The sequence below is a fragment of the Echinops telfairi genome, unplaced genomic scaffold (genome assembly GCF_000313985.2).
Source record: "Echinops telfairi isolate 266 unplaced genomic scaffold, ASM31398v2 ScPeMD7_7417;HRSCAF=8455, whole genome shotgun sequence".
Taxonomy (NCBI): Eukaryota; Metazoa; Chordata; class Mammalia; order Afrosoricida; family Tenrecidae; genus Echinops; species Echinops telfairi.
Genome location: NW_022111317.1, coordinates 4,345,986 through 4,373,103, shown reverse-complemented (window position 1 = coordinate 4,373,103; position 27,118 = coordinate 4,345,986). Strand labels below are relative to the sequence as shown.

The window sequence follows — 27,118 nt, the reverse complement described above, 5'->3', positions numbered from 1 at the left end:
CTCGGTCATCCTTGGGCGGGTTTGCCCTCTCTGGTATCTCCTACAAGTAAACAGACCACCACTATCCTTATCAGAAGGGAGTGGGTCTTATTTAGGGTGAGTCAGACTACAGTCTAGATGGCTGATGTTAGGGAGAATAACATCTGACCTATTTTCGCCACCTAATGAAGTCATTCTCAAGCTAAGTCTGGCATATATTTTGGGGAGACAACTTAAGAGAAATCCTTCTGTTCCTCACACTAACTGTATGAAATAATAAACTATTGGCATATCATTTTTCAATACTTAAAACAGTCATTAGGGCACAGAACCAGGTGTTAAATGATTTTAATCCCCCCACTTGTCTAACTACATAGTCTTATTTGCCCCATTAGACTTGTAAGGAACCGAGCATGGGGAAGTTAATTGTCTTGCCCAAAGTTTTACCATGAATGAAGAGTCAATCCAGTCCCCAGTCCTGATACAGCCACAACCAGGAGTGGTTGAGTCTAATCTAACATCTGATGACCCCATGTGTAAGGTGACCAGACGTCCCGCTTTTGGCGGGACAATTCTGATTTTTAACAATTTTTCCCATATCCCGCAGCATTTTTTTAAAGTTCTGATTTTTGGAAAGAATGCACGACAAGCTAGGATATACGGTTTTTGGCTGCCATGTGGCTATTTCGCCAGGATATGAGTTTTATCAATGGTGTCCCGCTTTACCAATGTTAAAATCTGGTCACCTTACCCATGTGTCAAAGCAAAACTGTGCTCCGAGCATTTCCGATGGCTGATTCAAACCGCCAACCTTTGGGTTAGCACTTGTACCACCTGGGTACTCCAAGGCTAACCAATTAGAAGGTTATAAAGGCTTCAGAATCAGGAACCACCCCACTTACTTAGTGTGAGTTCAACCAGAATTCATTAAAAATTACATGGTAGCATATGGTTTGCACTTTGACATGGGCTGGTTCTTTGTACTAGATGAGGCAGTATCGAGTCCTGCTTAACGGAAGAAGTTCTAACATCAGACCCTATCTCTTATGGCTAAGTGTTTTGGGCCACTTTTGGAGTTTCAGGGGCCCTGGTGGCCTAGTGGTTATGCCTTGGGCCACAAACCACAAGGTCAGCAGTTCAAGACCACTAGTTCCTGTAAGGGAGAAATGGGGAGTATAACACCTCCTTGTCCTCCTGTATCAGTCTAGGTACTTTAGAGAAACAAATCCACAGCAACTCATGTATAAGAGAGTTTTATGTAAAGAAAGTGTGCATCACGAAAACATCCCAACCCAATGCTGCCCAAGCCCACAAGTCCAAAATTAACCCATTAACCCAACACCAGTCCACAAAGTCCTCCACCTCACAAAACAGAGGCAATGACGCCAACTGCAGGAGGAAAGCTGAGTTAGTGAACGAATAAGCATCTCAGCACTAGCAGGGGTCTCCACAAGGCTGCTCCAGCACCCAGGGCTGCATCGGGATAGATCCATGCGGCTTCTCCTTGGGGATGTTTTGTAGGAAGTCAATCTTGCAAGCTGAAGCAGGGAACTGCTAAGGCAGCTGCACCCTGGTGCGACCATCACAAAGCAAGAGACCCAAGAACTAGAAAGGCGAGGTTCACCACCCATTTATCCCTCAGCCTTTCAATTAGCCCCACATGTGATTATCGGTCAGGTTGGCACAATTAACTAACTCACCTCCCCATGGACAGTGTAAGATATGAACATAATAATAATTTATCAGGGGTCCATAAGGGTGGGAGGGTGAGGGAGGGGAAAAAAAGAGGAGCTGATACCAAGGGCTCAAGCAGAAAGACAATGTTTTGAAAAAATGATGATGGCAACCTATGTACAAATGTGTTTAATACAATTGATGTATGGGTTGTTCTAAGAGCTGTAAGAGCCCCCAATCGGATGATTTATTAATAATAATAATTTTGAAAAGTTAGCCTCCGAAACCCACAGGGGCAGTTCTATCCTGTCCCTATAGGTCCCTATAGGTCGCCATGAATCGGAATCAACTCCATGGCAGTGAGCTTGGAGTTTTGGGAACCTCAACTTCCCCATTTGTACAATGGGTGTCATAAAAGCACTGACTGCACGGTGCCTTACAATCTCGAAGCTCCTATTTGGAGCCCTGGCGATACATACGGGAGCCTGGTGGCATGGTGCCTTACACACTGACAGCAGTTCGAACCCACCAGCTGCGTCACAGGAGGAAGATGAGACCGTACGTTTTGTTGTTTGGGTGCTAGACTGCTCACTGTAAAGGTGCAGTTCGATTTCATCCCGGGGCTGTGTGGGAGAAAGTCGTGGGAAACCCTGTTCCAACGTGGGGTCTGCGGGTGGGTATGCACTGGGCGGCACTCAGTAACTGGCTCATCTCAGACGGAAGGGCTATCGTTATGTCCAGCGCAGGGGGCCCAAACCCAGGACTTGCTAAAGCCCCACTGCTGTGCTCCCGCGACTCAGTTAAAAAACAAAAGCAAAGTAAACTCGTGGCTATGGAGATGCCGGCTCACAGCGACCCTACGTGAGGGGCCATAGACAGGCTCTGTGAGTTTCAGGGACTGTAGCTCTTTATGGTCATCTTTCTCTCGCGGCAACTGGGTTTAAAACCCCGAACCTAAAAACTAGCAGACCAGCGCTTAACCACTGCGCCACCAGCAGGTAAGGTACCAGATGGCGGAAAACCGCTCCATAACGTTCTCGAAACGAAATCTATACGGAAAGGGACAGCCTCGTCTTCGATAGCGAGGTGCGGCGCCGCCAAAACTACCACGCCCACAATGCACTGCGGCACCAAGGCCCCCCCCCTTAGCTGTCCAAGGCACTGCCTGTGCGCGCTCCTGGAGAAAAGTGGGTCGTGGGGCCGTTCGGAGCCTTCCTCTAGTCTAGCTGAAACCAAACCAGACTAAACTTGTTTCCACAGAGTTGATTCTAACTCCAACAGGTTCCCGATCAGCTTGATGACAGGGAGTAATCAGAGAGTATATTTATAGAGGCCGACCGCCACGTTGTCGTTCTTGTTCCCCAGTGGCGGGATCCACTTTACAGCAGCTAAAAGCGTTCCTCGTCTTTCCTGTCTTACTCGTAGCCAGCGGAAGACAGTTGGGCGAAGCCGGAGTGAGGACCCCATGAGGACCCTTGACCTCTGACCCAAGATGGCGGCGCCCAGAGGGGCGCTCCTCCTCCGGCCGTGAGGAGTCGGGTTGAGGACAGCCACCGCGCGTCATGTCGAAGCTGAGCCGGGCCGCTCGGGGCCTGCGGAAGCCGGAGCCCGGCGGCGTGATCCGGACCATCGTGCGCGCGGGCCAGGCCATGGCCGGGCCCCCACTGGGCCCCATCCTGGGTCAGGTTGGACCGCCGCTGGACTCGGCGCGGGAGGCTCCGGGAGGAGGGCGCGGGCCCTGGGGCCACGGAGACCCCGCCGGAACCTCGGCTCTGCTTCAGCGCGACGCCCTTTGCTCCCGGGCTTGACCTCCGGCCGCGCCCCGCTTTCACGGGCTGTTGGGAGCATCCAGCGGGATGGCGCGGGCCATCACCGGACACGCAAAGTGGCGGCTGGATCTGAGCCGGGGGGGGCGCCGTGGCCCGCAGGCCGAGGAGGGAAGGGACGTGGGTGGTAGGAAGCCCGTCTCCCACACGGCCCCCGTGTGCTTCCCTCGCAGCGAGGCGTTTCCATCAACCAGTTCTGCAAGGAGTTCAACGAGAAGACCAAAGACCTCAAAGAGGGCATTCCTCTGCCCACCAAGATTTTTGTGAAGGTGCAGCGTCGCTTCCCTTCTTGGGGCTGCAGCTGGTCAACGGAGGGGGCCAGGCTCCTTGTGTTCCTGGGTCGTCTCCCCCACTTACACGGTGGAGCCTGGACCACCCTCAATTCAGGGCCCTCCCTGCCATTCGTGTTGCTGTTCTTTGCTCCTGGGGTTTGTAGAGCGGAGTTGGGCTGGGATAGAGGTGGCAGGAGCACTTGCTGCAGATGGATTTCCCCTAAGGCTCTGTCCTCTCTTAGAGCAACCCCAGGGGGAGCATTGAATCCAGGGAACGTGGGGTAGGGACTGGAAGTTAGGTGTTTCCTACGCTTGAGTAAGCAGAAAGAAGTAGACTCATACTTCTTTTTTTTCTCTGAAGCCTGACCGGACATTTGAGTTCAAGATTGGCCAACCCACTGTTTCCTACTTTCTGAAAGCGGCTGCTGGGATTGAGAAGGGGGCCCGGAACACAGGTGAGGGCCAGGGTGGGCGCGCAGGATTCTGGGAGTTCTCGAAAGGACTCCGTGACTCCTGAAGGGCTGTGTGTGCTCTCCTCCCAGGCAAAGAGGTGGCAGGGCTGGTGACCTTGAAGCACGTGTATGAGATCGCCCAAGTCAAAGCCCAGGATGACGCCTTCGCCCTGCAGAACGTGCCCCTTTCCTCGGTGGTCCGTTCCATAATCGGCTCTGCGCGTTCCCTGGGCATCCGAGTGGTGAAGGAGTGAGTGTCCTGGGGAGGCAGGCAAAGCGGACAGGCCCACGAGAGTGTGAAAGGCAGCCTCTGAATTTCGCTCATTCACTTGGATCTATTCCCTAGGTGTCTGCTCTGTGGTAGGCATTCTGGGTTTTGGATACAGCCAGGAACAAGGCAGCCTTATTGGGTCCTCATCATTATGAGCTCCCAGCCCAAGGGTAGGGGCATGTGGCAGAGCCGTCATGCAGTGTTAGACAGCCTCTTGGTCGCTGCAAAGGCAGTACAGGTGTCATGGGAGGAGAGGAGGGGGCCTGAGGTTGCCGGTGTGCCAGCGAGGGCTTTGTGGGACAAGTAACATCTAAGCAAAGACCTGGGAAGGGAGAAGATCCAGCCAGCTCAAGGACTGGAGTCCTATGTCCCAGGAAGCAAAGATCCCAGGGGAGAACGGAAGGCCAAGGAAGTTCAGCGTGATGCAGGTGTAGGGTCAGGGCCGAGTGGGAGATGGGGGTGTGAAGGAGACCAGGCAAACAGACCTGTTCGGAAGCATTTGTCCTTTTGTCTCAGCACTGACCAGCATCAAAAGATCGACTTGCCTGGCCTGCCTGGCCTGGGGATCGAGTGAGCAAGGAAATGAGGGAGGGAAAGAGGGCTGGGCAGACTGGATTCCAGGAAGTAACGGGGCTCCTGCGGGTCCCCAGCAGCGGCCAGTCATTCACGTACCCTCTGTTTTTCTGCCCCTGCAGCCTCAGTTCAGAGGAGCTGGCAGCTTTTCAGAAGGAGCGAGCTGTGTTCCTGGCTGCTCAGAAAGAGGCCGACTTGGCAGCCCAGGAAGAAGCTGCCAAGAAGTGATCCCACCGGATCCCCACACTTGGAAGGGAGCCACTGAGCAGGGGGCTGGAGGAAAAGCCGTGCCAAGGATCAGGAGGGAGGGTGGTCCTGACTACGAGTCCCCTGGCTTTAAATATGCATTTCTACACCCGTGGATGGATCGAGGGACCTAGCCTAAATAAATGTCCTTTGTCACCCACATGGCCTGTGTCTCTGGACCCCTAGGGGAAGGGGTCTGCTACTGATGGTAGCCGACCTGGACGGGCATGAGGGCGTGAGCTGGCCCTGGAAGGAGGACCTCATGCTTCTCAGTGGCATAGACTGAGGTGTGAAGCAGTTCCTGTAGGTTCTGAGGTAGGAAGGGAGCCCAAATCTCCCCGTTCTAATCCCACTGCTGTCTCCCTCCCCAGAGGCAAGAGACCACACAGCGCTTGGTGCAGCATGCGTGCAGGGGATTAGATGTACAGAAGCAGCCGGCATGGCTTCTTCCACCAGAAATACTTCTTATTCCTTGAGGACTTTGCTGGCTCAACAGAAACAGGCCCCCTGGGGATCTCAGGCCTAGGCATGGTGACTAGACAACACTCCCAGACCCCTGGGGCTGCTTTGGTCTGAAAGGTTGGAGACAGGCGCAGATGGTCTGGTCCCAGCCCAAACAGGGTCCCCTCTACTAAGCTGAACCTGCCCCTGAGTCAGATGTTGGCTGAACGTGAATGATTGTGGGGCTCAAGGTTACAAACCCTAGAAGAAGCAAGGTCCGCGTAGACCTGTCCAAGGCAGGGAGGCCATTAGCCAGAGTCCCAGGATTCATGTCCCTGTAAGTGCCATCGAGTAGGTTCCTGCTGATAGAGACTGTTCCTGTGTGTGAGCCCATTATTGCAGCCACTGTGTCAGTCCATCTCAGCGAAGGCCTTCCTCCTTTCCATCCCTGTCTGCCTGAGCACGCTTGATGTCCTCCTGCGACTGCCCTCCTGCGACATGTCCAAAGTATGTGAGACAGTCTTGCTCCCCTTGCTGCTTTTGTGTGTTTGTTCTTGGTGCCGAAATCCAGGTACCCTTGCTTCTAAGAAGTGTTCTGGCCGTACTTCTTCCCAGACAGATTTGTTTGGTCCTTTGGCAGTCCGTGGGACTTTTACTATTGTTCACCGGCACCATCATTCAAATGCACTGACTTTTTCTTCGATCTTCCTTATTCGATAGCCAACTGTCACATCCATAGGAGGCCATTGAAAACACACCATGGCTTGGGTCAGGCTCACGTCAGTCCTCAAAGTAACATGTTCCTGGGAGACCCCATTATTCAGAGCCCTGGGATTCTTGTCTTTAGGGAAGAGAAAAGGAGTGGGGGAAGACCCAGAGTCACTTAGGGAGCATCTGTTACAGGCTGTCAGAAATAACAGCTCAGGATGCCATTGGCAGATCATGCTGCAGGTCGAGGGGACGGGCAACAGATCCTTACCAAGTAAATCTGTGATCCGATTAGTTAAGGTTTTCAGGGTACTTAGATTTTTTTCAGGGAGTCCGAATGGAATTGTAGGCCAAGTTGAGCAGCTAGCCCAGCCTAACTGCAAAGTCTGCAGTTCAAATCCTCCAGCCACTTAAGGGAGAAAGATGATGTTTTCTGCTCCCGTAAAGATCTACAGCCTCAGAAACCCACGAGCAGTTCTACCCAGTGCTATAGGGTCCCCGTAAGGTGGAATTGACTTGACGGGAGTTTGGGAAATTTTGCACAGAACTTTAGGGCCTAGTGGCATAACCTCTTAAAATTGTATGTACAGTACAGAGCCCTGGTGGCATAGTGGGTTCGTATTGGGCTGTGAATCTCAAGGCCAGTGGTTCAAAACCACCAGGTGCTCCAAAGGAGAAAAATGAGGCTTTCTGTTCCTGTAAGGAATAATTGTCTTGGATACCCACAAGCAGTTCTGCTCCGTCCTCTGGACTCGCTGTGAGTCAGAATCAACGAGATGTCAGCATGTTTGGCTTGCTTTTGGTGGCACACTGGTTAAAAGCCACTGGCTGCTAACCGAAAGGTCCATCGTTCAAACCCACTAGCCTTCCTCCTGGAGAAGGGTGTGGCAATCTGCTTCCTTAACGATGTATAGCCTTGGGGACCCTCCGGGGTTCTGTTCGCTCCTACAGGCTCCCTGAGTTGGAATCAACTTGAGTGCCACAGGTTGGATTTGTATAATCTCTATAATCATCAACGTGAGCACACTAGGTTTGGGTACCTAGAGTTTCATCAGGAACGTAGAACAAATTTTTCTGATTGGTTAATTGTATCAGTACATAATAATTGTATCAGTACATAACTCTTAGGAGAGGGTTATGTGCTCAGACACGATCCAAGCTTAAATAAGAGCCTTACAAAGATAACCACAGAGGCAGACGTGGTAAGACCTGGAGTTTTAGAAACGGGACATACTTTTCAACCTGGATTGTTATCTGAAAGAATTTTTTTTTCTTGTTTCTTTTTAAAAAAAATCATTTTATTGTGACCTCATAAAACTCTTATCACCATCCATCCATTGTATCAAGCACATTTGAACATTTGTTGCCATCATCATTTTCAAAATATTTTCTTTCTACTTGAGCCCTTGGTATCAGCTTCTCATTTTTTCCCCTCCCTCTCCCACCTGCCCTCCCTCATGAACCCTTGATAATGTATAAATTATTATTATTTTTCATGTCTTACACTGATCAATGTCTCCCTTTACCCACTTTTCTGTTGTCCATCCCCCAGGGACGGGGTTATAGGTAGATCATTGGGATAAGTTCCTCCTTTCTCCCCCCACCTTCCCCTTACTTTCCTGGTATGGCTACTCTCAATATTGGTCCTGAGGGCATTATCTGTCCTGGATTCCCTGTGTTTCCACCTCTTATCTGTACCCATGCACATAGAGCAGTCTTCTAGGGTTAGCCAATCACCTAGATACGATTACATAAAACAGGACAAGCGACATCTAAATATTGAAAGTTCAAGGTGTAGCTGTAGGCACCACAAATTATGTATATATATTTACGCTTACCCACTGCCCCAGTTGACTTGGGGTGTCCACTTGACCAAGATTACAGAATAGAACTCTACCTCATTGACATTTCCAAGCTGTGACCTTCTGAAGTGAATTACCGGTCCTGTCATCTAAGACACCTCTACAATCCAAGCCAAACTCACTGCCATCGAGTCAATCCGGACTCAGTGACCCTATAGGACAGGGCAGAATTGCCCCTGTGGGTTTCTGAGACTGCAACTCTTTACAGGACTGGGAAGCCTTTCCTGTCCTGGGAAGCAGCTGGTAGTTTCAAACTGCTGACGTTGGGCATAGCAACCCAACATGTAACCACTACACCTTCAGGGCTCCTGAGTAACCTCTAGGTGGGTTCGAATTGCCAACCTTTTGGTCAGTGGTCAAGCATTGAACCAATGGTACCTCCCAGAAATTCCTGTTAAGTCCTGTCAGTTAGTGCTGTCAGGTCTAGTCCGATTCGCAGCATCCTGGTCCTACACCATCCTTACAACCCATTGCTGCTGTCACATCAGTCCATCTTGTCCGAGGCCTGCCTCTTATTTGGGGACTGTCTACCAAGCATGATGTCCTTATTCAAGGACTGGCATCGGGAGATGTGTGCTTTGGACTTGGTAACAGGAGGCATGCAGGAGCATTCTAGCAGTACTTCCAAGACAAATGTATTCATTCTTCTGCCAGTTTGCGGTATAGTCAATATTATTCACCTGGAGTATAACTCAGTTACATTAGCCCTTCGGTCTTGTTACGGCCTAAGAATTTTACACTGAGAAAATGTGGACAGTATGGAAAAACACCTATAAGAAATAGAAATTTGAGACTTACCTGGCAGGGGAGATACCATGACCACAAAGGTGTTTTTCCCAGGGCTAGGCTTATCCATTGCACTCCGGATGTGCTGACCCCTGCGATTTCCCCAAATGTGGGAAACTCAACTGCATAAAAAAAAAGAAAATAAATAGAAATTTGATAAGAGTTGTATGAGCCCCTAATAAAATGATGAAGAAAAAAAAAAAAGAAATCGCATGGAGTCCCACAACTCAGGTGCGACTCCTGATATTTTGATGTTTCTTTTCCACGCTTCATGTGTGGGCTTATCTGTCATACTTCAATAAACAAAACAAATTGGAGCCTAACTCTGTATATCCACCACTCGTCTGTCAGTTTGTCGCGCTGCAGTGGCTTGTGTGTCACTGTGATGCTGGAAGCGATGTCGCTGGCACTTCAAAGGGCTCCCCCAACATGAAGAGGCTTCAGCGGAGCCTTCCGACTGAGAACAGACGATGAGGAAGGGCTCAACTGCCTGCGTTAGAGGAAGCAGCCGTTGGAAACGCCATGAGTCTCTGTGAAGCATTGTCAGGTACTGAAGGCCGAATGAATGCAAACAGGACGTTGTCCGAGATAGTGCGGCAGGGCAGACCTCCTGGTTCGAAGGGTACTTAAAATGTGACTGAGGTCGTATGAGCCCCCAATAAAATGATTTTTTTTAAATGTGACTGGGGAAGAGCTGCTTTCTTGCGGGGACTCGACCAAGGTGACGTGAGTGGGGTAGGGCCTGTGGGAGTGGAGACTTCAGGACCTTCATTTGCTGAGGGGCTCAACACAAGGTAAAGAGACACAGCTGCAAAAATCTGCTCATGATCACAACTTGGAATGTGCTGGGCCTGACTTTAGGAAAATTGGAAGTTGTCAAAAATGGAATGGAATGCATAAAGATTGACATCCTAGACATGAGTGAGCTGAAATAGACTGGGATTGGCTATTTTGAATCAGAAAATCATATCCTTTACTCTGCCGGGAATAGCAATCAAGAGGACTGGCGCGGCATTCCCTGTCAAAACGAACATTTCAAAATAAATCTTGAAGTCCAACGCTAGTTGGAAAACATGACCTCGGCGATCGAAATTAAGCTGGAGATCACATGATAGGATTTTCCTATGAAAAATTACATCTATGAAAGGATTATATTTTACCTCCTTCAAGGAAATCCAATCAATACAATTATTATTCACATGTATGCACCTATCACAAAAGTCAGTGGTGTAGAAGTTGAAGCGTTCCGCCCGTGACTTTGGTTGGAAATTGATCAGACATGCGATCAAAATTGTTGTTAGCACCAGCCATTGAGCTGGCTCTCACCCCGGGGCCGCTCTGCACAGTAGAACCAAACACCACCAGGTCCTGCTCTGTACTCACAATTCTTTTATGCTTGACTCCACTGTTGCGGCCGCTGGACCAGTTCATCTCCTTGAGGTCCTTCTCTTTGCTTCCCCTCCACGTTAGCAAGCATGATGTTCTCCAGGGACTGGTCTCTCCTGACACGTCCAAAGTATAGTGGATGAAGTCTCTCCGTTCTTGTCTCTAAGGCGCGTGCTGGCCATGCTTCTTCCAAGACAGATTTGCTTGGCCTTTTAGCATCGGCGATGCTTCCCATCGTCTTCTCCAGCACCGCAATCCCATGCGTCAATTCTTTGATCTTCCTCATTCCATGTCCAACCTTCACATACCGACGAAGGCTGCAATCCTCGCTCTTCATCAGCAAGTGCTTCAAATCCTCCTTGCTTTCAGCAGCAAGGTAGTGTCAGCTGCATATCCTTAGCTGTTAATAAGCCTGCCTCCGATCCTGATGCGGTATCTTTCTTCACAGAATGGTTTGCTCAGCCTACAAATTGAACACATATGGTGAGAGGCTACCACCCTGTTGCACACTTTTCCTGATTTTAAGCCACGCGGTACTCCCTCGTTCTGTTCGTACAACGATCTCTTGATGCATCGATACTATTGGTGATTGGAATGCAAAAGTTAGAAACAAAGAGGAAGGAACAGTAGTTGGAAAATCAGACCTTGGTGATAGAAATTACGCCAGAGATCGCATGACAGGATTTTTCAAGACAAATGACTTGTTCATAAAAGATACCTTTTTTAAAAGGAACACAAATGATGATTATATACATGAACTTCTCCAGATGGAATATACAGAAATCATATTGACTACATCTGTGAGAAAAGAAGACGGAGAAGCTCGATATCAGCCGCTAAAACCAGGCCAAGGGCCGACATCTGACTGTGGAACAGACAGACCACCAATTGTTCATGTGGAAGGTCAGGTTAAAGCTGAAGGTTAAAACAAGTTCACCAATTTTGAGAACACACCAAGAACAGATTTGGCACATTGAGCACTAATGACAGGAGACCTGGTGAGCTGTGGGAGAACATCGAGACCATCATTCATGAAGAAAGCAATAGGTCATTAAATAGAAAGCAAAGGTCAACATACAATGTCAGAAGACTGACTTGCTCTTAATTGTAGAGTAGCAAACGCAGATGGGTGAAATGATGAAGTCAAAGAGTTGGATAGAAAATTTGATCGGGAGTCTGAGAAGACAAGCGAAATATTATAGGGAAATGAGCAAAGACCCAGAGTGAGAAAACCAAAAAGGAAGAGCACCCTTACATTTCCAACTGGACTGAAGAGATCATTCAAGCCTTGAGTTACAACATCGACAGGTTCTGTAGACGAAATACTGAAGGGTGAAGGAACCATCGAAAGAAGATGGAAAGAATACACAGTCACTGAACAAGAAAGCACCAGTTGACACTCCTCCATTTCCGGAGTTAGCATGCAAGTAAGAACCAGTGGTGCTAAAGGAAGAAGTTCAAGCTGCACTGAAGGCTCCGGGAATTGATGGAATACCAATCGAAATGGTTTAACAAGCTGATGAAGCACTGGAAGCACTCTCTTGTCTACACCAGGAAATTTGGAAAACAGCTAGTTGGCCAAGTGACTGAAAGAGAGCCATATTTGTCCCCATCCCAAAGAAAAGTGACCCAATAGAATGCTCAAATTACAGAACAATGTCATTGATATCACAGGTAAACGTTTGCCAAAGATCATCTGACAATGGTGGCAGCCATACCTTGACAGGGAGCTCCCTCAGGGGTTCAGGCCAGACTCAGAAGAGGATGTGGAACAAGGGATATCATTGCTGATAACAGATGGATCTTGGCTGAAACCAGAGAATACCAGAAAGCTGCTTACTTGTGTTTTATTGACTATGCCAAGGCATTTGACTGTGCGGATCATAACAGACTACGGATGACCTGGAGAAGAGGGGGATTCCGGAACACCCAATTGTGCTCCTGCAGAACTTGCACATGGATCAAGAGGCAGTTGTGTGAACATTGCATGGCTTAAAATCTGGAAAATGGGTGACAAGGTTGTATCCGCTCACCATATTTATTCAATCTGTATGCTGATGAAGATCAAGGATTGCAGTTTTCAGTCGGAATTCCAAACCAATGTAAAGAAGACTCCAATCCTTACAACTGGACCAATGGGTACCATCATGATCAGTGGAGAAAAGGTTGAAGTTGTCAAGGATTTTGTCTTGCGTTGATCCACAATCAATGCTCGTGGAAGCAATAGTCAAGAGCTCAAAGGATGTGTTGCGTTGGGTAAATCTGCTACACAATACCTCTTTATTGTTGTTGTTGTTGTTAGGTACCATCAAGCTGGCTCTGACCCATAGTGACCCTTTTGCACAACAGAACGAAACAGGGTCCTGTGCCATCCTCATAATTGTTCATACGCCTCAGCCCATTGATGCAGCTACTGTGTCAATCCATCTGGTCAAGAGCCTTCCTCTATTTCACCACCCCCACTTTACCAAACATGACATCCTTCTCCAGGGGCAGGTCTCTCCTGACAACATGTCCAAAGTATGGAAGACAAAGTCTTGCCGTCCTCACCTCTAAGTAGCACTCTGACCTTACTTCTTCCGATACAAATCAGTTTGTCCTTTCAGCCATCCGTGGTGCTTTCAATATGGTTCTCCAGCACAATACAAATGTATTGATCCTTTTATGGCCTTCCTTACTTAATGTTCAACTTCCACATGCGTGTGATGCAATGGAGAACAGCATGGCTTGGGTCAGGTGCACCTTAGTCCTCAAAGTAACATTCAATATCTTTCGATCTCTTGACTGCTGCTTCCATGAACATCGATGGTGGATCCAAGTAAGACAACATCCTTGACAACTTCAACCTTTTTTCCATTCATCATGGAGGTCTTATCCCCAGACCTTTCAGAATATTGAAAAGCAAGGATGTTACTTTGAGGACTGAGATGTGTCTAACTCAAGCCATGGTATTCTCAATCCCCTCCTATGTAATTGGAATTTGGACATTAGGAAGATCAACGAAGAATGGATGTATTTGAATTGTGGTGCTGGAGAAGACTACTGAATGTCCCATGGACTGCTGAAGGACAAACAACTTTATCTTGGAAGAAGTACAGCCAGAGTACTCTTTGCGGGCAAGGCTGGCAAAGTTTGTCTTGGAGAAGGACATCATGTTTGGTTTATTGTTTATTGTGGTTTATTGTGCCAACTAGACTTCCATAGAAACACGTGGACAGAGTTTAATCAGGTCGCAGCTGATTGGAGGGCAAAGAGACAAATGGCTTTCCGAGGCTGGCCCCCTTCTCTTTTTGTCCCTGGTGATCGGACCAGCATGCTGTTGCTTGAGCTAGTTCTTTGCCTCGATGGTGTCCTGCACTCCCTGTGGATTGTGCCACCAACCCCTGGATTGTGTAGCTCCCTCGAGTCCTCGTGTAGATGTGAGTACATCCCTAGAGCTCAAGACCCCATTGGGGTCTGCTTTGCTAAGCTCCCTCATTACTGACTGTTGCTGCCCCACTCTGCTGTCTGCAGGCCAACTCTACCTGTCTTGCCTGAGGGCAGACTCTGATCTCTGCTTCCTTGACCTTGGACAGCAGCCTGATTGAGTTGAAGGACCTTTAGTATATTAACTGTTCCAGGAAAGTGAGTTGAACGGAGCCCTCTGTACTATGTGGACTAATTAGCCGTTATATTCCTTCTTGCTGTATAAACTATCTATCTATAAATAATCATTATAAACTATCTATCTATAAATAATCATAAGCTTCCTGGTTTTGATTTGCTAGGGAACTCTGCCTAACACAGTAAAGTAGAGAAAAGCTCACTGCCATGGTGTCAATGCCGACGCACGCGTAGTGACCCTATAGGACTGGGTAGAACTGCCCCTGCGGGTTTCTGAAATTGTAACTCTTTATGGGAGTAGAAAGCCCCCTCTTACAGTTGATGGTTTCACAGTGCTGACGTTTCGGACTGCAGCCCAATGGGTCACCACCGCATCACCAGAACTCCTTGGTAAAGTAGAGGGGCAGGGAAAAGAGGAAGGCTCTCAGGGAGATAGATGGACACCGTGGCTGCACAATGGGCTCATGCAAGGGAACAATTGCACAGTTGAAATCAGAGAGGACAGTGTTTCCTTCTGTTGCACACGGGGTCGCTGTGGGTCAGGACAGACTCCACGGCACCTAACAGCAACAACACCCACATGCAGCCATGTTGTATTTCACTTGCAACTTGGTAACTACTTAGAAATATTTTTCCATTCACTTTCTCTGAAAGTTTCATGACTGTTCTGTATTCTGTCTTAAGAGAAGGCTGTCATGCATGTCAACAGTTGGCTGCTTTACAAACAACCCTATGATGCATGTGATTTGAGCAACGTTTCTAAGGGACGCTTCCGCACGGCCCAGGGCTGGGTGCTTGGTAACACTGCTGAGGATGAAGTAGACAATGCGGTGGACCCAGGCCCAAAGCAGATGAATGTTGAACAAGTCATGACACAAGCCTGGGTGGCATGGTGGGTCCTCTGTTAGGCTGCTAACCGAAAAGTCAGCGGTTCAAACCCACCAGCTGCTCCCTGGGGAAAAGGTGAGACTGTCTGTTCCTATAAAGTTCCTGGAAAGACTTACAGTCTTGAAAACCCGAGGGAGCAGCTCAGATCAACTGCATCACATCTTGACACCCTTCTAGAACGGATTAGCATTGAGGTCCAGGGTTCTACTGTAGGTGCATTTGGGCTGGTTCAGATGCATAGCAAGCCCCTGCACAACAGAATGAAGCACCGCGTGGTCCTGTGCCACCGGTCCTGTGCCACCGTCACCATCGTTCCTGAGCCCATGATTGCAGCCCCTGTGCCCATCCATCTGGTTGAAGCTTTCCTCTTTTTCTCTGCCTAAGCATGATGTCTTTTCCCAGGGCCTGGTCTCTTCTGATAACACATCCCAAGGATGTGAGATGAACTCTTGCCACCTTTGCTTCTAAGGAGTATTCCAGCTGCACTTCTTTCAAGACAGACTTTGTCTCTGGACAGTCCATGGTACGGTCAAGATTCTTGCCAGCACTATGACTCAAATGCATCACTTCTTCCTTGGTCTCTCTTATCCCCTGCCCAACTTTCCCGCGCATATGAACAGCGGAAAAATCCACAGCTTTGGTCCGGCACAGCTTAGTCTTCAAAGGAGCATCTTTGCTTTTCAACACTTTAAAGAAGTCTTGCGCATCAAATTGATCCCATGCAACATGTCGTTTGACCTCTTGACTGCTGCTTCCTTGAGTGTGGATTGGATGCCAGCAAGACAAAGTCCTTGACAACGTCAGCCTTTTCTCCACTCATCATGACGTTCCCTATTAGTCCAGTTGTGCGGATTTTGGTTTTCTTCACATCGCTTTGTAATCTGAAATCCTCCATCTTCCTCAGCAAGGGCTTCAAGCCCTCCTCACTTTCAGCAAGCAAGCTTGTGTCAGCGCACATGGAAGGCTGTGAAGACCGTCTGCGGATCCTGACGCATCACCCTTCATATAAGCAAACAAATTGGCTAAGTCTGGTGAGCGGATACAACTGGGATGCGGTACTGGTTGAGGCAGCTAATGTTCTTTTCACTTTACCCACATAGTTACCCTTTCTAGTGTTTTGAATTTCTTCCACGGTTCCTTGTTCCCACCTGGGATCATTCCCTCCATCCTGGAGAACCGCTCCCCACCCCCACCCTCCAGCATCAGCAACCCCTCCAGGGAAACAAATGGCTGCTGGTGGTCAGCTCACACAAGCAGGGCTCTTCTCTTGGGATGGCAGCTCATCGAGTTTGTACTGCTTCCGCGGCTCTCATGTCTTTAAGGCGCTCTGGCGGCACAAAGTCACAACATCTGCCTGCTAACCAAAAGGCTGGTGGTTCAAACTCACCAGCGACTCCACGGAAGAAAAGCCCTGTTGATACACTCCTGTAAAGCTTATAGCCGAGAAAACCCTACAGGCAAGTTCTATTCCGCCCCATCCAGTCACCCTGACTCGATGGCCCCGGATGCCATCAGCAATATGGATTGTGCAATTTCTTCATCACCATGGAAACATTGTATCACAAAGAAACAAGAGAACATAACTAAGGGATTGCCACTGCTCCGGACACACTGACACCGCAGCGGCAGGGTTTCGCAGCACTTCTTTCTTCAAACGCTAGTTCTCCTTTGTTGGTTTTCCTTCAAGATGCTTAAAGAACCAACACGGAGAATGAGCATTGGAACTGTGTCCTTTCAGGCAAACCGGACCTCTTGTAGCTGACACACACTATGTTCACGTCACAGGCAGCTGGTCTTCAGGCAAAGTGTGAACAAGCTACTCAGCACATTCTTTAGCACTCTGGTACACACACACACACACACAGACACTGGCTCTAGCTTAGTGGCTTTTTTGATTTTTCGTTCTCTTACTGAGGTTTCCATTTCCGTGTTAGCAGTTTTCCTTTCTAAAGATTCCACCCGTTCTCTCTCTAGTCCGCTTGCTCACTCTCACTGCTGCATGTCCGCTTCGGATACTCTTGAGTTTGTCCTTCCTTTCCGCCCACATGAAAAGCAGCCTGTCTGAAAGCCAGCAGCTGACCAAGAAGCAATATCTGTGCACGTTGGGTTTGGGGGGCCAGTTCTTATCCGTGTCCTGCTTCTCGTGTACCTGGTAATCTTTGATGGTCACAGCATGAAGCACTGGGCAGGACACGAGGTGTCATGGTGAATCCTCCAGCAGCAGCACATGGCAGCTCTTGTGAGCACAGGGACCTCTCTGTGTCTTACTCAATTCTGGGACCCCAGCACCCAGCACAGATCCCGGCATATGCAGGTGTCATAAACATTTGTCACATGGAAAAAGAAAACAGGAAGTGGCACAACCAACCCGTGAGACATCTTTCTGACCCCCAAGCCTGAGCCCTCCTGTCTCCAGGGCAGCAAACCTGGGTTCACGGGAATGGCACCAGTTGAGATTCAGGATGTCTGGCTTCTGCCGCCGATTGTAGGGACACTGCTTGGGCCAGCCCTCTCCTCTCCCCGGGCCTCGACCTCCCCATCTGATTCGAGTCATGGGAGAAGTCCTGGTGGCGCTGGAGGAAGTTGAGACGCTGTCTCCCAAACCCCAGGGCGTCTCTGGCCTTGAGTTTGGTTTCTGAGTCTGAGCCACAGTGAGAGGAACTGAAGGAGACACTTGGATGTCCAGCAGGTGGCGACTTTGGCTCTTCTCATTTTCTGTCTCCAAGTTGTACCAGAGCCCTGGGCACTGTGGTTCAGACGCATACACACTTTAGGATCCATCTTTATGGGATCAACTCAAAGGGTAAGCTAGAAACCAACCGTAGGTAGGGGGCTCTGAGTTAATATTGGGAACGGAGGGGCTACTCTGAGACAGGCCGCACAACTCCAAGAGGATGATCAAAGGCGTTCACTGTACACGGGGAAACTTGGTGTGTCTTTGGCATGCATCTTCTCAACAGCAATAACCAATAACACACATTCCTGAAAAACACACACACACACACACACACACACACACACACAGCACTCAGAACTGCCACCCCCCAATACCCAGGAAGTGTTTTGTTTCTTCTATTACATACTTAAACATTTATAATTTGTATGTTTTTATGCAGACTGCAGTTGGACTTGGGAACAGTTGTGAAGATGACATGGGGATTCCATATATTCCACTCCTAGCTTGTCCTCCGGGTCACTATGAGTTGATCACTCGGCGGCACCTCACAGCAGTTTTCCCTGTTACTACGTTTTACAAGAGCATGACACCTGTGTTGAATTAGAATTATCAAGATGGAGAAATCATTGAGCCCTGGCAGTGCAGCAGATTAAGAATGGGGCAGCTAATGGGGGAGGGAAGTGCTTCCAACCCCAGGGAGAACGATGAGGCCGTTTGCCTCAGAAACTCGCAGGGGCAGTTCTACCTTGTCCTATCACGTTGCTACGAGTTAGCATCCACCTGACGGCAGTTCTTTGGGGGAGTTTTGGGGTTACGTGTTGGGCTGTGTGGTGGTTACATCATCCCATGTCAACTTGAGGGTATTAATAGTGAACGGGTGGAGTCTAGCCTGTCCATCGGGTCATAGCCTGATGATGCCTCCTGGTGGGCGTGGCCTTCTCCTGAGGATTCTGGGAACTTCCTCTCTTCTCCATGGAGGTGGGACACACTCCTGCTCTACTTCACCTTCTTGTTGAGCAGCCACACTCAGGGTGCTGGAGGAGCCACGTGGAGACCCAAGCCCGCACTGAGATGCTTCCACCAACATTGGATCCACAAGACTTTCCACCCACCAGCCTGTGATCTTCCCCCATTCAGTATCACTGCATGTGCTGTGTGAGTCTCAAGAAGAATTTGTGGACTCGCATCGGACATATGGGTTAATATCAGACTTAGGAACTTGATTCGGACTTGGCTGGGATGTTTTCTCAATATACAGTTGCTCTTTGATATAGAGCTCTGTCTCATACACATATGAATGCCTCTGAATTTGTTTCTCTAGTCAACCCAGACTAACAGGCTGTTAACTTCAAGGTCAGCAGTGGAACTGCACCAGCTGCTCTTCGGGAGAGAGAGGAGACAGTCTCCTCCCTTAATGATTGACAGCCTTGGAAATCCCAGGGAGAATTTCAACCCCTCGGAAAACCCATGGGGTTGCTGTGAGTCAGAGGTCACTCAATGGGAGCTGGCTTGGTTTGTGGGGAAAGGCGGAAGTTTTCTACTTCCGTGAAGATTTATAGTCTCGGAGACCCACCAGGGCAGTTCTACTCTGTCCTACAGGGCTGCCTTGAGTCGGAGTCAGTAAGTTTGGCTTTTCTTGGTTTGCAGCTTGTCCTTGATTCATTCAAGGAGTCGGTGACACCATGTTTAAGTGCTCAGCTATGACTGAAAGGTGGGTGGCTCGAAGCCACTCAAAGACTTGGGAGAAAGGCCTGTGAGCTGCTCCCTGGACAGGACAACCTGGGAAACGCTATGGAGCAGCTGGACTGCGTCCTGCGGATCCCGCCGCCAATGCAGGATGTGCTCCGAGAGGCTCAACAACAATAAGGACAACATCCTTCCGACTTTCTTGGACTTTTGTTTTGTTCTGTCCTTTTTCTGTCCCAAGAGGCCATCCAGGACACCAGATTATCTTTTGTCTCATGTCCCCTCCAGCTCCCGTTGGTGGTGACAGTTGACTGCACTTTCTTTCTGATGCCCCAAGCTGTGGTGAGCTCACGGTCACTGAAGTTTCTAAACGGAATCTAAACGTGGCAATCCTCTGCTCTGGGGACGCCGGGAGAAAGGTGCGTGGCTGCCGATGATTTTCTACTTAGATCTTTAGCCGGTCCCCATCGTCTCCTGTTTCCAGAGTGACCGCTGTGTGCCAGCCAGGGGCCTGCTGCCAGGCTGCTGCCCAGTGAACCCAGACGAAGGCTCTCTGAGGAGCCCTGGTGGTGTCGTGGTCATGTGTTGGACTGTGATCTGCATGGTTGGCCATTTGAAACCACCAGCAGCTTGGCGGGACAAAGACTGGGCTTTCTACTTCCGTCAACAGCTACCGTCTCAGAAACCCACAGGGGGTCGCTATGAGTCCGCATTGAGTGGATGAGTTTTGGGTTCGAGGGCCCTTTGGGGCCTTCCACTCCAGCTCTTGGGCCCAGGTTGGAAAGCAGAGGGCAAGCCTTCACCCTCTTGACCTAGCCAAGCTGGACAAAGGTAACAGGTTCTAGGAACAGGCTCCTCCGTCCTGGGACCTCTGAGAGGTGTGGCCAGGAGCTAGGGGATTTGGCCTGAGAGGAGGTTTAAAAAACATCCATTCAGACTCTGAAATTCAGCCCCTGGGTTTCCCTGGGGGAAGACTCGGATTTGAAGAAGGGCAAAATTCCTCCCACCCTTCCTCCCACCAAACTGCCTTTGAATTCAAGTGAGAAACTATCCCTGTCCGGTGCTTCTCAACTTCAGGCACCCCATCCAATCCTCACAGGATCGGTGGGAGCTTAATGCCATTACTGTCCGTCCTAGATGCTCTGGCCACGCTTTGCAAATAACTGGCAAGAGACAATCCTTGTCTCTAAGCCCTTCTGTCCCCTCATTTTTATTTTTTCCCCTCTCGACCATATCCTGGTCATACTTATTGGATCTTGAAGCATGATGGAAAGCAGAGTTTGGGAAATGTTTCCCTCTAGTCCCACTAAGCTTTCTTCTGCTCAGAAGCTTGGCATCTGTTCCAGTTTGCAGACCTGGGAGGGCTTAAAGGAGGGTGCCCCAGGGCCCACACTTGGAAGCAAAAGGCTCCTGGCCCCCCCACCAGCCTGGCCCTCTTGGGCATCTTAGTGAGATGGTGTAGATGCCAGGTTCATGGGCATCTGTGGTGCAGGAGACAGCCGAGGGCTTGGACATAGATGAGGTGGGTGTGCTGCCCACTGTGGGGGCAAATGGCCTTTCACACCATCCTCAGTGAAACGGGGCTGAGCCACCTGCCCCCAGCATGCACCGCAGTGATTGAGTGAGGGGGTCAGCTGACAAGCTCCCTGCAGGGATATTGGAAGGCTATTGACTTAATTTCCAGGGAAGAATCTACGGGACCCTGGAGGGAGGATCCTTCCTTCTGTGCAGAAACAAGCTGAAGAAACGTACCATACTCCATCCCTCGAACCCATCTTCGGAACCAAAGCCAAGAATCCCCTGATCCCTCTCCCTCTGAGCTCTGCACCCCTGGGGCAGGGCGGGGACTCCTCCCGACAGACAGCCCTCCTGCTGGACGCTGAGAGGCCCGGAAGACAGTCTACGTGGTGCCTGTTTCCGCTCCAAACAGCCCCGGACATCTAGTAGAGGGGAGCCCCGCAGGACGAGCTCAGATGTGGGCTGAGTCAATGGATGAAGACGCCGCCCCCACCCCTCCTGCCCCACAGGCTGTCAGCAGCTCCAACCCCGGGCCCCCCCTGACCTGCTCCCCACAGCACGAGACACCAGGGGTACCCAAAAGGCAAACTGGACTTTATTATAAAGTTGGCTACAAAGTCACCGCAGCACCTCAAGGTGGCCGCCGGGGCTGCCGGGTGAGCCCCGCACCAGGTGCACGCACTCGCGCAAGCACACGTGCGTGGGCAGGTCTGCCTTCCTCCGTCGGAAAGGAACGTAACATAGTAGTGTCTCTTCGCGCCCCCCACCGGAGGCGCGGGGTGCAAGAGTTACTGGAAGGGGCCGCCAGGGTGGCGGAGTCCATCGGAATTGAAATCCCGTTACTGGTGTGTAGAGAATTCTACGTGGGTGTCAAGAGCCCCTCGGGGCACAGGCTGGCCTGGTGGCCCTGCCTTTCCCCCACGAGGCCCAGGGGTGGCCCCCAGGAGTGGAGAACTGGCCCAGGCCCATGGGGCAGCGCGGGCTGGAGGGAAGTGACACTCCCCCATTCTCCGCTGGAAATCCCATTCAAGGAAACTCACTACGAGTGAATACGGATTGAAATGGACGCTGGGATCGCTCAAAAGTCTCTGGATTTTAAAAAGAAGCTCCCCTCCCATGCCCTCCCCCCTCCCCCCCCTGCCAGATCCTGTGGGGCCTGGGGAATCAGATACATCCCCCTCTGGCCCCCAGAGTCCCCCCAACAGTCCCGGGGGGCGGGGTGGAGAGCGGCTCCACGTCTTGATGACAATATGCCATACTGACGACTTTAAGTCACAGACTTATTCAAACGTTGGTTCCCCTCCACTTCCATCTGCAGAGAGAGAGAGAGAGGAGGGGCGACGGTCAGGGATCCTGATGGGACAGAGGGCCCGAGGCCCAGCACATGGTGCAGTGCTGACCACCCCCCCCCCCACCTCCAAGCTGAATGCTCACGGGTAGGGGGACAATTTGGACAGATGGAGTAACACCATGCTGTACTTCTGGAAGAGTCTGGGCCATAATCAGGGAGTCCACGAGGGGATAAATCCCACCTTCTTTCTCCATCCCCACCCCCCATTCCTTACAACCTCATGCTCTGGGTCCCCTTTAAGGGGCAAGAAGAGTGACCAGAGCTCCAACTCTCTCCCATCAACGTAGTGGGTGACCTCAGGTAAGTTTCTTTAACTCTGGGACTTTGAGTGTTCTGGTCCATAAAGTAGAGATACACTCACAGGGTTAAGAAGTACCCACTGTCACAGGCCCTCCATCCACCTTCCAAAACCCTGCCCCCTCCCTGGGCCAACTTGTCCAGAACATTCATCTTAAGATTTTCATTTGTTCTCCTCCCGGGGCAGTGGGTGGGGCCATCATTCCGTTTGTTAATAAACTTGAGGCACAGAGAAGGGAGCTGACTAGACCACTGAATGAGGGCATCTAGCATCTTATTGGTAGCACAGGGACTTGCGTCCCTGGGTGTTTGGGCCACACTCACCTTCGTGGAAGCTGTCTTGAACTTGGCTCTGGAGTTGATGCAACTCATCGGTAAACCCATCGTAGGGGAATGCTGAGACACCTGTCTCAAAGGCGGTTTCGTAAGTGGCCAGGTCCTCCAGGAAGCTGTGGTCTTCTGGGGACAGGTGGTTGCAAGGTGACAGGGCCCCTCCTGGGCCCGCTGCCTCAGGACTCTCCGAACCCCACTCCCCATTGGGGGCTGAGGTGGAGAGATCCATGAAGATGTCTTCCACGGGCATCTCTTCTAGGAACAGGTCATCAGGGGCCGCCAGGAAGTCCAGCTCCTGGCATTTCCAAGGTTTCAGGTCCAGGCTGAGGATAGGGGGGCCAGCCCCTGGCAGGGATAGGTTGGAGTCCAGGGGCTCCAGCCCGCCAAGTGGCTCCAGCCCGCCGGTGTTGGCTTCAGCCGAGAAGGGCCTGTCCATGCCCTGAGCCAACTGGCTGATCTGGTGGATGAGACGGTCGATCTCACTCTGCTCCTTCTCGGAGTAGTGGAAGAAACTCTGCTTCACAGGAGAGGCCTCTGGTGTAAGGAGGCCTTCAGGCACCAGGGGGACATCCACAGAGAGGGGGCCCCGGAGCTGAGCCAGGGCCAGGAGCGTGCAGTCCCCATTACCAGGGCTGCTAGGACTCGGGGGCAACTTCTCATAGAGAAAACTGCATCCCTCCTGGGCGAAGTAAGTCTTGGTGGGGTTGGGACTCAGCTGCTCCGGGAACGTTTGGCTGGGGCTGCTCAGGTGGGCTGGGAAGGCTGTGCTGGGAGGAGTCAACTGCTCCTGGGCCGGACCACCCTGGGGCTCTGGGAAAGTGGCAGTGCCGGGCAGCAGCTGCTCGGGAAAGGTGGAGGTGCAAGGAGTCAATTGGTCTTCGTAGCTTCTGGCCGAGGCTTCCGTGAACTGGCCCCGGAGTGGGCTGCTGAGCGGATCTGGGAAGGTGGCACTGCTGGGTGTCAGCTGCTCTGAGAGACCGGCTGTGCTGGGAGTCAGCTGTTCTTGGAGAGAGCTGGATGGGGTGGGCAGATGTGTCTGGAAGGGTTCGTGGAGGCTGAAGAGGAAGGCGCAGCCTCCCGGCTGGCGGGGTGTGTAAGGTGGGGTGCACACGAGGTCCTTGCTCAGCTCGGCTTGGAGAGAAGCCTCAGGCCCAGCAGGGAAGGTCAGGTAACTGAAGTCCAGCTCTTTGGGGGGCCTTGGAAGTTCTTCGGATGCTGAGACAACACCCAGTTCAGGAGCACCAGGGAAGGTGGCTCTTCCGGGAGCCCCCAGGGGTGGCGTGAAGAGTGGATTAGGGCTGGAACATTGCTCCTGAGAGTGGATGCCTGCAGGGAATGAGGGCACAATGGTGGGGGTGCCCAGGACGTAGGGGGTTGGGGTGTCTTCAGAGTTCAGCTGCTGGCGGAGGCTCCAGGCTTCTGAGTCACTAGAGGGGAGAGAAGGGGCAGGTGGTGAGGGTTTGATGTTGGCTCCTGGGGCAGTCCCTGCTTTGTGTCTCCTTCAAACTGCCCACCCACCTCAAGGCCCCTGCTTTTCAGCTTACCTGATTGGATAGTTGTTGGCAGTAATGGGGCCCTCCGGACCATCTAAGTACAACAGGCAGTAAATCCAGGCCCAGCCTCCGGATTTGGCCTGCAGTCTGACCACCATTTCTGCCTGGATATCTCCACTCTCAGCCACTGGGGAGGAAGAAGAGATTCAGGGTTAGGACACCCATTGGAAAACATAACCCGACCCCCGACCCCCACTTGGTTCACCTCTCCGCTGGGCCGAGGTAGCTATGACACCCTCTGCTCTGACTACCCTACCCTGACTGCAACACTCCACTCCCCAACTTGACCTCACCATTCCGGATCCCCCAGTTTCAGCTCTTGTTTTATCCTTGTGCTCACCCTATAGCACCCCAAACTACTGGCCTCTCCCCAACACGAGTCTCGACTCTGGCTCATCCCTGATCTTCTCTTTCATGCATGTCCCAGGTCCCTATCTCCCCGCCCCACCAGGCTCTCTGGACACTCACACAGTCGGTAGTGTTGAGCAGAAGCATGGGCCAGGTCCTCAGGGTGCAGCAGTCCATACCATGATTTACAGAGAAGTTCACTGCGCTCAAAGCCCAGGTAGATTAGGACACTGGGAAGGTGGAAAGGGTGAGGTCAGCTTACTGTTTCACCTGATGGATACCCAGACATCTCAGTCCCTCCCAGGTTATCTGCCCCTCTAGACACCATCCTCCCTGCCCCTGACTCTCCAGAATCTAGGGATCCCCTTCTGTCTGGCCTGCCTTTCCGCCTCCCCCCCGCCCCCACCTGGAGTCGGAAGTCTCTGGGCTTACCTCTCAGAGATGTCCAGCAGAGCCAGGTCCTTGGAATGGCGACTTTGGAACATGGCCAAGAAGAGTGAGGCAGGGCCAGGGCCAAGGCCAGGGCGGGGCCTTGGTTCCAGTGGAGCACAGAAAGCTGTGAACACGGGGTTTCCTGCCCAGTAGGCCCCAGGAGGGTGAGCGTGGAATCGGCCTCGAATAAGCACCAGCTTGTTGCCTGCACTCTGGCGCCTGAGGGACTTGGAAGTGTTGAAACGACAGCGGAAGAGGCGATCTAGGTAGATGAAGAGACACACTGTTGAGAGGGTGGGCGGGGAGGAGCTAGGTAGCAGGTCGGAGATGGGACTGAAGAAGGGAGTCCTCACCAGTGTCCAGGGCGGAGGGCAGAGTGATTTGCTGGCGCACGGTGAGGTGGTCAGCTGGGTCAATGATGTCGTAGATACTGTCACCCTGGGCAACCAGGTCCACCTGAAGAGAGAAAAGCAAGAGACGAGACTTAGCCCCCAGCCTCTTGCAGAGGTAATTCCCCTGTCCATTGCTCCCTGGTAATTCCCAGACCAACGCCGCCGTGGAAACCTTACTGCCCTTCCTCCCCCACCTCCACCATCCCAGCCTGATCCGAGGGCTCTCAGCACTTACCATGGAGTGACCCAGGTGCTCGCTCACGCTCTCAGACAGGTACAGCAGCTTCCCCTCCGCCGTGAACACAAGCAGGAAGCCAGGCAGCGCAGCCACGATGTCTTCAAGCTCCTGAGCTGAGAGAAGCCCCGTGGGGCCTGCCAAAGGAGTGCCTGCCGGGCAAGAAGACAGGTAAGTCAGGAGTGAAGACTGGGAGGCAGAGCAGAGGTGAAGAAAGCATCGGTTGAGTTTCGCAAGGGAATGGGTTATAGACCTGTCCCCACCCCCAACCCCTGCACACACCTGTTGACCCACTGCCCTCAGCTCTTGGCCCGGGAGCCTGTTGCTGGATCGCCCCAGCCAGTGAACCCATCCACTTCCAATGGGTAGCCAGCCCCGACCGTCAGCACCGAGGACAGCGCCCGAGACGGCACGGTCTCTCAGCACCGCGGACAGCTCCACGGGGTTACGCGGGCATTCAGCACCGCGGACAGCTCTTAGGCGCCGGCGGGAAAACCCCTTTCAAGCCTAGCGAGTAGCCTCCTCGCTTGCTTCCTAGGGCTTGGGCGGCTCCGTCCCTGCAACTTCCCAGGGCTACCGGAGCGCCTCCGCGCTCATGAGTACCGGGGCCATTCAGTGCTGGCTCCTGCACTCCCAGAAGTCTGATACCAGGGTTTCCGACTCTCTCGCCCTCATCTAGGACTAAGATGAGCACTACGGAGCACAGGGGCAGGGGAGTGGGGCCAGGTCTACTCGGGAGTCGAAAGTCCCGAACCCTCCCGTGCTTCTCTCCCCAGCTCGCCAACACGCTGCCCTAGACCTGCGGCAGCGTCCTCGGGCTCCCTCAGCCCAGCCGTCCCCAGCACCCGCCAGCCCGGCTCTTCTGCAGCCCCAGAGGCTCACCTCCGGCGAAGAAGACGCCTTTGCGAGTGTAAATGCAGGCGAGACTCATGATGTGGAGGTAGGACAGCCGGACCTTGTCCGTCTCGGCCAGCGGCAGCAGCTCCTTCAGGTTCCGGATCTCCGCGTTGATCTGGTCTCGGCGAGCCTTGGACGCGCCCTTGGTGGAGCGGTACATGGCTGCCGGCCGCAGGGCTCCAGCTCGGGCGCCCGAGCACCTGCGTTCCCGTCCCGACGCGCCGGTGGCTTCCTCCTCGCTTTCCCGTCTCTCGCTCCGGCTTGCTCGCGCTCCGCTCCGCTCCTCTCCTCTCCTGGGCTCCGCTCGGCTGCGCTGCCCCCCTCGCCTGCCAGGTTCCGCCTTATATAGCTCCTGCCGCGCGTGGGGGGCTCGCTGTAGAGATGGAGGGGGCGGGAAAGCGGGAGGCTGGGCTAAGCAAGCTGCAGCGGGAG

The 27,118-nt window shown here is 51.8% G+C and overlaps 2 protein-coding genes and 1 pseudogene across 3 annotated transcripts; 2 read left to right on the top strand and 1 right to left on the bottom strand.

Moving 5' to 3' along the window:
- Positions 1–3,185: 3,185 nt before the first annotated feature.
- Positions 3,186–5,453, top strand: MRPL11 (mitochondrial ribosomal protein L11). Of its 2 annotated transcripts, none has more exons than XM_004713557.2 (5): positions 3,186–3,338; positions 3,653–3,748; positions 4,113–4,206; positions 4,294–4,453; positions 5,170–5,453. In XM_004713557.2, exons 1-5 carry the CDS (start codon positions 3,216–3,218, stop codon positions 5,273–5,275), a joined length of 579 nt encoding a protein of 192 aa, XP_004713614.1. In that variant the 5' UTR covers positions 3,186–3,215; the 3' UTR covers positions 5,276–5,453. The 2 variants fall into 2 exon arrangements, with proteins under 2 accessions (XP_004713614.1, XP_045153253.1); XM_045297318.1 differs by having other exon boundaries at positions 4,294–4,457; positions 5,170–5,342.
- A 3,641-nt stretch (positions 5,454–9,094) lies between these two features.
- Positions 9,095–9,222, top strand: LOC115872023 (annotated as a pseudogene).
- Positions 9,223–22,060: 12,838 nt separating this feature from the next.
- Positions 22,061–26,846, bottom strand: NPAS4 (neuronal PAS domain protein 4). Its single transcript, XM_004713559.2, has 8 exons — positions 26,672–26,846; positions 25,790–25,941; positions 25,516–25,618; positions 25,163–25,424; positions 24,851–24,960; positions 24,374–24,509; positions 22,821–24,256; positions 22,061–22,160 (listed from the first exon to the last, which is right to left on the bottom strand). Exons 1-8 carry the CDS (start codon positions 26,844–26,846, stop codon positions 22,129–22,131), a joined length of 2,406 nt encoding a protein of 801 aa, XP_004713616.1. The 3' UTR covers positions 22,061–22,128.
- Positions 26,847–27,118: the final 272 nt, after the last annotated feature.

What these genes read in the sequence shown, in the direction of transcription:
- MRPL11 (XM_004713557.2), top strand. Translation starts at nt 3,216, where the DNA reads ATGTCGAAGCTGAGCCGGGCCGCTCGGGGCCTGCGGAAGCCGGAGCCC. An exon ending in TGGGCCCCATCCTGGGTCAG is followed by an intron (nt 3,339 to 3,652) that starts GTTGGACCGCCG and finishes CTTCCCTCGCAG; the next exon opens with CGAGGCGTTTCCATCAACCA. An exon ending in GAAGGGGGCCCGGAACACAG is followed by an intron (nt 4,207 to 4,293) that starts GTGAGGGCCAGG and finishes CTCTCCTCCCAG; the next exon opens with GCAAAGAGGTGGCAGGGCTG.
- NPAS4 (XM_004713559.2), bottom strand. Translation starts at nt 26,846, where the DNA reads ATGTACCGCTCCACCAAGGGCGCGTCCAAGGCTCGCCGAGACCAGATC. An exon ending in AGGCGTCTTCTTCGCCGGAG is followed by an intron (nt 25,942 to 26,671) that starts GTGAGCCTCTGG and finishes CTTGCCCGGCAG; the next exon opens with GCACTCCTTTGGCAGGCCCC. An exon ending in TCAAGACAGCTTCCACGAAG is followed by an intron (nt 22,161 to 22,820) that starts GTGAGTGTGGCC and finishes CTCTCTCTGCAG; the next exon opens with ATGGAAGTGGAGGGGAACCA.